Source organism: Globicephala melas, chromosome 12, assembly GCF_963455315.2.
Source record: "Globicephala melas chromosome 12, mGloMel1.2, whole genome shotgun sequence".
In the NCBI taxonomy this organism is placed as follows: Eukaryota; Metazoa; Chordata; class Mammalia; order Artiodactyla; family Delphinidae; genus Globicephala; species Globicephala melas.
The window spans coordinates 15,244,981-15,254,178 of record NC_083325.1 but is presented as its reverse complement, the minus strand read 5'-3'; the positions used below and the strand labels follow the sequence as shown (position 1 = coordinate 15,254,178).

The window sequence follows — 9,198 nt, the reverse complement described above, 5'->3', positions numbered from 1 at the left end:
AGATAAATAGATACAGAGAGAGAGAAAAAGAGAGATGTATTATGAGGAATTGGTTCTAGTGATTATCGAGGCTAAGACCCACCCTCTACCATCTATAAGCTAAAGACCCAGGAAAGCTAGTGGTATAATTCCAATCCAAGTCTGAAGGCCTGAGGACCAGGGGAGCTGATGGTATAAACACCAGTCCAAGGGCCGGAGAAGGCCAATATTCTAGCTGAACAGGCAGGCTGGATGGGACCGAATCCTCCTGTCCCCTGATTTTTGATCTATTCAGACCCTCAATGGATTGGATGATGCCCACCCACATTAGGAAGGGAAATCTGCTTTACTAAGTCCACCAATTCAAATGCAAATCTCATCCAGAAGTACCCTCACGGACACACCCAGAAATAATATTTAATCTGGGCACCCTGTGGTCCAGTCACGCTGACACAAAATTCACCATCAGACCCAGAGAACAGACTCTCTCTCAGAGCCCTTAGAAGGAGCTAACTCTGCTGACACCTTAATTTTGGACTTCCAGCCTCCAGACCTGTGAAAGAATACATTTCTGTTGTTTTAATCCACCCAGTTTGTGGCACTTTGTTAGGGCAGCCCTAGGATACTAATATACAATCTTATATAAACTATTCCATTGAATAGAGAAAGCAGGAATAATTACCAACTCATTTTATAACACAAGCTCAATATAACACAAGCTCAATATAACAAAAATCAATTGTATTTCTACATACCAGCAATAAATAATGAGAAAATGAAATAAAAGATACAATTTAGATAGTATTAAAATATAGAAAATACCTAGCAATAAGTTGAACAAAAGATATGCACGTTTCTACATAGAAAACTAAAAATTATCACCCACAGAAATTAAAGAAAACCTCAATTAATATGAAAAAGTAAAAATTTTCTGGTTTCATCAATGGGAAGACTTAATATTATAGGATATTAATTCTTTCCAAATTGATCAATAGATTCAGTATACAAAGCCAATAAAAAAATTCCAGCAGATCTTTTTTGTGGAAATTAACATGCTGATTCTAAAATTTATATGTGTATTAATCATGTTTTTTATTTTCTATATTTCATGCCGTTTTCATATCTCGGGGGCCTCGCTAATCCAGGAGAGACTGCCCTCCCAAGGCAAGCTAATTCCTAGAGATAGCAAATGACCCTCCTATGAAGGAGCCTTTTGTGTCCAAATCAAACAATGCAACACCCATACCCCCACAGCCACCATCTTTACTAGGCTCTCACCGGGCTCTTCTACTCTAGGCCAATACTTCCTTGCCTTAATGATCCCAGAGCCAGGTACCAGGTAACTCAAGACAGAGTCTATACACCAAAGCTTGCTGAAATTATTCAAGCAAGCCAGTCCCAAACCTGCTTAGCCTGCTTACCCTGCCTCTCCTCTTCTTTCCCATGAAAACCACAAAAAAGATTCTTGCCCATGCTTTCTCCCTGTTCCTTCTGCCTCCTAATGAACCCTGGTGTTTCTCCATGTGGCCCTGGGTAGGCTGGCATGTCCCACCCTCTTGGGACTGTGAGTAACAAACTATCTTTTCAAAGGAAGCCATCTCCTGATCTGTTGGCCTCATTATACATCAGTAATAATAATAAAACCTACATTATAAAACAATAAGGCATTTAAAAGGCCAAAAATAGCATAGATGATCTTGAAGAACAGTCAAAGGACTTTCACTAACAGATTTCAATACTTGTTACACATCTATAATGTGTCATGGGTGCCAGTTTAGGCAGATAGACTAAGGGAAAAATCTAGAGACAGACCCACACTTACACTTATGATAAAGGTGCCACTGCAATGAAAGGGGAAAGGATGGCATTGGCAACCATACATATGGAGGGGAGGACCGTGACCTCTAATTCAAGCCATACACAAAGATATATTTCAGATTGATTATAGATCTGAACTTAATGTAAAACAATATAGTTTCTAGGACATAATAGAGAATATATTCATGACTTCGGTGTGAGCAAAGATTTCTTAAACAGGACCCAAAAGCACTAAGATAAAGGGAAAGAATGATAAAGCGGACTATATTACACTTAAGATTTCTATTCCTCACATGACATCATTAGCAGAGTAAAAAGGCAAGCCACAGGCTAGAAGAAAATATTTGTATTAGACATGTCTGACAAGATCCTCATATCCAGAATATATAAAGAACTCATACAAATCCATAAGAAAAAAACAGGCAACCCAAGAGAAAGATAGGCAAAAGTCTTGAACAGTTACTTCATAAAAGAAAATATCCAAATAACCAAGAAGCATATGAAAAGGTAGTCAACAAAATTAGTCTTTGGGGAAATATAAATTAAAATCATAATGAGTTACTAATATACACCAACCAGAATGGCTAAAGCTATTAAAATATATACTGACAAGACCAGGTATGGACAAGAATGTGGAGGAATGGAACTATTGTATACTATTAGTGGAAGTGTAAATTGGTGTATGACCATTTTGGAAAATTCATTGGCAAAATCTAACAAAGCTGAACAAATGCCTATCCCAAGATAAAGCAATTACACTCCTAGGACTCAATGGAAGTGAGTATCCAACAATGTAGAGAACAATGCTCATAGCAGCATCATTTGGCCAAAAAATGTGAAAATACTCAAACATCCATCAACAAAACAATGGGTACAGAAATTGTGGTGTGTTCATATGACATAATTTATACAGCAACTCAAAAAAGAAAAGAAAAACTACTGCTACGTGCAATAACACGGATGAATCTCACAGAAATAAGGTTATGCAAAAGAAGATAAAAATACTGTATGATTCCTCTTATATGAAGTTCAAAAACAGGCAAAACTAGTCTATGGTGATATGTATCAGAATCGGGACTATTTTTAGGGAAAGGTAAAGACTGAGAAGAGCATGAAGATTGTTCTTAACGTTCTAAATCTTCTTCTTGGTGGGGGTTACACAGACGTGTTCCATTTGTGAAAATTCATTCAGCTGTGCACTTACTTTTTTGCAGTTTTGTGCATGTATGTTTAACTTCAATAAAAATTTACTTAATAAAAATCTTCCCTCCTTACCAATAACCCCAAAGCCCCTCCTGGTTTTCTTTAAGTCGGTGACGTATAGTTCTCTCAGTCATCCTTGGCTTAGAACCCGAGTCACCCTAGAAGATCCCCCTTTCCTCAGTATGCAAGTCCTTTTTTTTTGCGGTACGCGGGCCTCTCGCTGTTGTGGCCTCTCCCGTTGCGGAGCACAAGCTCCGGACGCGCAGGCTCAGCGGCCACGGCTCACGGGCCCAGCCGCTCCGCGGCGTGTGGGATCTTCCCGGACCGGGGCACGAACTCGTGTCCCCTGCATCGGCAGGCGGACTCTCAACCACTGCGCCACCAGGGAAGCCCAATATGCAAGTTCTTTTGACCTTTCCTTATAAATTTTCTTAGAGCCCCAGATCCCTCCCCTCAATCCATTCTCACTGGCCCACCCTAGTTCAGATCAAGCCGAAACAATTACATTAACCCCTTAACTAGTCCCCTCCCTCTACTCACCCCTGGCCAATCTATTGTGCAATGTCCACTCAGTATAAGAGTTGGCTCTAGAGGCGGCACACACATACATGAAAATATGATTCACAGTTCAATATATATCAGTAAATGCCAAATTAGTGATAACAGACAAAGGGACAAGAGTTGAGAGAAACCATAGTAGATGTTGAATAAATTCTCCCCCACTACAACATAAGTTCCATGAGGACAGCGGTGTTTGGTTTTGTTTGCTTGTTTGTTTTTTTAATTGTAGTATAGTTGATTTACAATGTCGTGTTATTTCAGGTGTACAGCACAGTGATTCAGATATAGATATAGATTCTTTTTCAGATTCTTTTCCCTTATAGGTTATTACAAAATATTGAGTATAGTTCCTTGTGCTATACAGTAGGTCCTTGTTGGTTATCTATTTTATATATAGTAGGGTGTACATGTTAATTCCAACTTCCTAATTTATCCCTCCTCCCAAGTATTTGGTTTTGCTTTATTTTGTCCATTGCTGTTTCCAGTGCCTCCTAGCACAATACCCGACACATAGTAGGTGAACAATAATTTGTTGCATTCAAACTAACGTATAAATTAGTGACTGAATAATGGCCATTACTATTATTTCCACCATTCTATAACACCTCAGGACTTTCTCTAAGATGTGAGTTCATTTATACGTTTGCTCATTAATTCAACGTCTATTGATGGAGTGCTACATACGCACAGGATATGATTTATGCCCCAGGGAATTTGTAACCTATCAAGTAGGTAAAACAAGGACAGCTGTGACTACTGTGGTAGTGCCCAGGCACAGCATCAGCTGACTCTCATTCTTTTTTTTAAATTATTGACTTCTAGTTGATTTACAATATGTTAGTTTCAGGTGTAGAGCAAAGTGATTCATACGGGCATATGTGTGTGTGTATATATATATATATATATATATATTCTTTTTCAGATTCTTTTTCATTGTTATTATAAGATATTGAATATAGTTCCCTGTGCTATACAGTAGGCCCTTGTTGTTTATCTATTTTATATATAGTAGTGTGTATACGTTAATCCCAAACTCCTAATTTATCCCTCCCCCTCTTCCCTCTTTGGTAATCATAAGTTTGTTTTCTGTGAACTGACCTTCATTCTTATCTTCCTCTGCCCCATCTAGTTCAACTGCAGATCCCAGGGAGACCTGCTGGCCTTCACGCCATGTTAAATAAAATATATAAAAATCATGTTAAATAAAATGATTTTTTTTTAATTATTATTTTTTTGGCTGTGTTGGGTCTTCGTTGCTGCACGCAGCCTTTCTCTAGTTGCGGTGAGCGGGGGCTGCTCTTTGTTGCTGTGGGCGGGCTTCCCATTGCAGCGGCTTCTCTTGTTGCGGAGCACAGGCTCTAGGCACGTGGGCTTCAGTAGTTGTGGCACGCGGGCTCAGTAGTTGTGGTTCACGGGCTCTCGAGCGCAGGCTGAGTAGTTGTGGCACATGGGCATCGTTGCCCCACAGCACGTGGGATCTTCCCGGACCAGGGATCAAACCCGTGTCCTCTGCATTGGCAGGCGGATTCTTAACCACTGTGCCACCAGGGAAGTCCCAAATAAAATGATTTTATTTAACATTTCCCTATTTGGGGACCTTGAGGTTATTTCTAGCTTTTCACTGTGATAACGACACTTCTACAGGCTTCCTAGTGTACCTTGTTATTTCCTTAGTATAAAATCCTAGAAGCACAGAGGTGAGTCAAAGGGTTTACACTTTTTAAAAATTTTCATAGGTATTGCCAAACTTCCCTTCAGAAATGTTACACAAGAGTATGCCCAGCAGCTGTATGTTTCTCAGCACAAGGGCCAAAGCTGGGTGTTGCTATTCTTTTCTACCTTTGCCAATCTGATAGATGAAAAATGGTATCTCTGTGCTGTTTCAATTTGTATTTCTTCGAGGTTGATGGGTATGGTAGGTTGATAATGGCTCACTCCCAAAGATCAGTGTACTAATCACTGGAACCTGTGAATATTACCTTACAAGGAAATGGGGTCTTTGCAGGTGTGATTATAAGGAAATGGGGTCTTTGCAGGTGTGATTAAGTTAATGATCTTGATGGGGAGATTATCCAGGATGATCTGGGTGGGCCCTAAATGACATCACAGCGTCCTTCCTTGTAAGAAGGAGGCAGAGAGATTTGACAAAGACAAACGAGAAGGCCATGTGACCACAGAGGCAGAAACGAGTGATGAGATCGCAAGAATGCCGGCAGCTACCAGAAGCTGGAAGAGGCAAGAAGTATATTCTCCCTGGAGCCTCAGAGGGAACATGGCCCTGCCAACACCTTGATTTTGATTTAGTGAAACTCATTTCGGACTTCCGGCCTCGAGAACAGTGAGAGAATACATTCCTGGTGTTTTAAGGCACAGTTTGCAGTGATGTGTTACAGCAAAACCATGGGAGGCTAATACGATAGGTTTTTCACATGTTTATGGACCACATGAAAAAATCCTTCTGACTTTCAAAAACTTGTAAAAATGAAATATCACGCAATAACATGAACAGTATAATTCTATTTTCGTGAAAGTAAACCTGAATATTTGTATATGTGTTTACAGGTGTACACAACTGCCTAAGATGTCTGGGAAGATGTACATCAAACTAGTAACAGTGATTAACTGGAGGGAGGTGTGGGAAGGAGGTGGGGGGAAGAGAAACTTTTAGTTTTTTCTCAAGATGCATCTCTGTTGTTTGAAGTTTTATGAAACTATATTCATGTACTAATTGTGTGAAAATATAGATAAGTCACATCTGCTTGCTGTAAACAATAAAATATGTAGAAAGTAGAAAACAAAACTGTCCCTCTCCTCTCAATTATCCCCCTTCCCAGAAATATTTGATAATAATTTGGCGTGCGTCTTCTCAGGCTTTCTTTCCATGAAAAAGTAAACACAGGTATGTCATTTTTAGAGAACAAAAAAGAAGAGTGAGTACCATATACATTTTCACTTAAGGGTGTTTCTCCAAAATCATTTTAGGATCCTTACGTGCAGGGGCCTCATTCTCCTGGGCTAGTTGTTGCACAGACTCTCACCGTAAGAAAGTCCCAGAACTTTTTTTTTTTTTTTTTAAACTTTTATTTATTTATTTATTTTTTTGCGGTACGCGGGCCTCTCACTGCTGTGGCCTCCCCCGCTGCAGAGCACAGGCTCCGGACGCGCAGACCAGCGGCCATGGCTCACGGGCCCAGCCTCTCGGCGGCATGTGGGATCTTCCCGGCCTTGGGGCACGAACCCATGTCCCCTGCATCGGCAGGCGGACTCGCAACCACTGCGCCAGCAGGGAAGCCCCCCAGAACTCTTTTTTTCACCAACCTCCCTGCTGCTTTGAACTTTCTTGTATCTGTGAATTTGACCATACGTATACACATCGCTGGTAAAACTCCTCTGCAAGTCGCGTTTAAAATAGTTTTAAGTACTCCCATTCTGCCTTCCAGTCTGGTTTTAAAACGGACGCTCCCACCAGTAGTTCCCCACTATGGAGGACACAAGATCCACTTTTTCAAACTTTCCTGAACTGGGTGGAGAGATGATATTTTAACGTTATCACAGGAGGCATTTCTTTAAGCATGAGGCTGGTCGGGCATTTTTCATACGTTCATTGGCTCTCGAGGCAGCTTCGTGAACGCTTCAAAGGTCACTGGGCAGACAATCTTCCTTCTCAACGAACCAAATCCGAATTCTTTCTGAAACCAAGACCGTGAGTTATTCGATTAAGGACCTAGTCCGGAGCTATGGGGCGAAGGTGATCTTTGGGATTTCAGCTTGGGTGACTCTGGACACCTGAACAAAGTCGAAAACCTGAACTGGGGCGGGGGGCGCGTTGGAACCCCACAGGAAAGAGGAGCGGGAGGCCGCCCGGCATATTCCGGGGTGCCATATATTTCCCCAATCCTGTGCCCTACGCAGCCGGCGAGGGCGACCAGGCAGGGAGGGACCCAGCGCTGCGAGGTCTCCAGGCACCGAGAGTGTCCCCGGCCGGTCTGTGGGTCCGAAGCTTTCCCGCAGGGGGCAGTGCCGCCCGCCGGCGCGCGGATCCGGTGGGAGGGGTGTGGAGCCGGTGCGGAGTTCTGGGGGCTCTCGGGAAGAAAGTTAGGGGATGCCTAGGGGTGGGGGCGGGACCCGAGCGGTCGGCCGGAGGGTGGGGACAGGGCCGCGGGGGTGCAGGGTAGGGCACGGGGAGGGGGTCTGGGCGAGTCTGGGCGCGAGGGCGGTGCAAGCTGCGGGGAGGCGCAGCCCCGGAAGGTGTGAGCGAGCGGCAGGCGAGTGTGAATGCGAGTGTGTGCGCGCCGGAGCTCTCCGGGTTCTGCGAGGCGCGCGGGTGTCAGCTTGCAGCAGGGCTCCTCCCTCCGGCCCCCCTGGCCCGCGCGCCGGTCCCTCCTCCCTTTCCCCGCTCGCCCCTCCCCGGCGGGCCAGGCGCTGGGACACCCCGGCGGAGCAGGCGGCGGCGGCAGCGAGTTGGGGAGCCCCGGGCTCCGCGCTGCCGGTGGGGCCCGAGCCGAGCCGCCCCCGCCCCGGCCCGGCCGCGCCGGCCCAGCTTCCCTCCGGGCCACGCCCTGTCAAACTTTGTTGCTGCGGCCGCCGCGGCGGCAAGCGGAGCGGGCCGGCCAGCGGGAGGGAGGGAGGGGCGGGCGCCGGGCCGGGCGCGGGCGGCGAGGGGCTCCGAGAGCGGCGGCCCCGGCCCGCGGCCCCACCATGCCCCAGCTCGGCGGCGGCGGCGGCGGCGGCGGCGGCGGGGGAGGCGCCGGCGGCGGCGGCTCGGGCGCCGGGGCGGCCGGCGGAGGGGATGACCTCGGGGCCAACGACGAGCTGATCCCCTTCCAGGACGAGGGGGGCGAGGAGCAGGAGCCGAGCAGCGACAGCGCCTCGGCGCAGCGGGACCTGGACGAAGTCAAGTCGTCCCTGGTTAACGAATCGGAGAACCAGAGCAGCAGCTCGGACTCGGAGGTGAGGAGGCTTCCGCGGCCGCCCCGGGGGACCCCAGCCCCGCGCTCGCTCACCCGCCTTCGCCTTTGTGTCTCCTCTGTAGGCGGAGAGGCGTCCGCAGCCCGCCCGGGACGCTTTCCAGAAGCCGCGGGACTATTTTGCCGAAGGTAAGTGCCGGCCCCGGCAGCCCCCACTCCCGGCCCCGCGGCGCTCGGCGCTTCACCTCCGGCCGATCTCGGTACCCCTTACCCCCGTGGCCGTGCCCCTGCCCCTGCTCTCCGCCCCTGTCGGCCTCAGCAGTCCTGGGGCGCTCGTGGGGGGCGCTCTGGTGTCCGGTCCCCACTCCGGGTCCCTAGCCGCGGCGCTGTCCCGGGGACCCCGACCTTACCCCCTCCTTGGTCTTGCCCGCAGTGAGAAGGCCCCAGGACGGCGCGTTCTTTAAGGGTCCCCCCTACCCTGGGTACCCGTTCCTGATGATACCGGACCTGAGCAGCCCGTACCTCTCCAACGGACCCCTGTCTCCGGGAGGAGCGCGCACGGTGAGTGCCCGTCCCGCTGCGCCGGGACGGGTGGGCGGCCGGGGCCCGCGAGATGCGCCCCCGGGCTCGGCGACAGGGTGGGGGATGGGGGATGGGGCCGTCCCGTGAGGATCCTGGGCAGAACTTGCTTACGGGGTTGAACTACTCTGGCGGTCGAGGGTTAGGCTGC

The 9,198-nt window shown here is 47.5% G+C and overlaps 1 protein-coding gene across 1 annotated transcript in view; it reads left to right on the top strand.

Annotated features, from left to right (window-relative positions):
* The first annotated feature begins 8,259 nt into the window (after positions 1-8,259).
* The window catches only part of TCF7L1 (transcription factor 7 like 1), a 159,503-nt gene continuing 158,564 nt past the window's right edge, over positions 8,260-9,198 (top strand). Inside the window, exons 1-3 of the mRNA XM_060309576.2 lie at positions 8,260-8,511; positions 8,594-8,657; positions 8,902-9,029. Coding sequence (XP_060165559.1) covers positions 8,260-8,511; positions 8,594-8,657; positions 8,902-9,029 — 444 coding nt within the window. The remainder of the gene's footprint in view (positions 8,512-8,593; positions 8,658-8,901; positions 9,030-9,198) is intronic.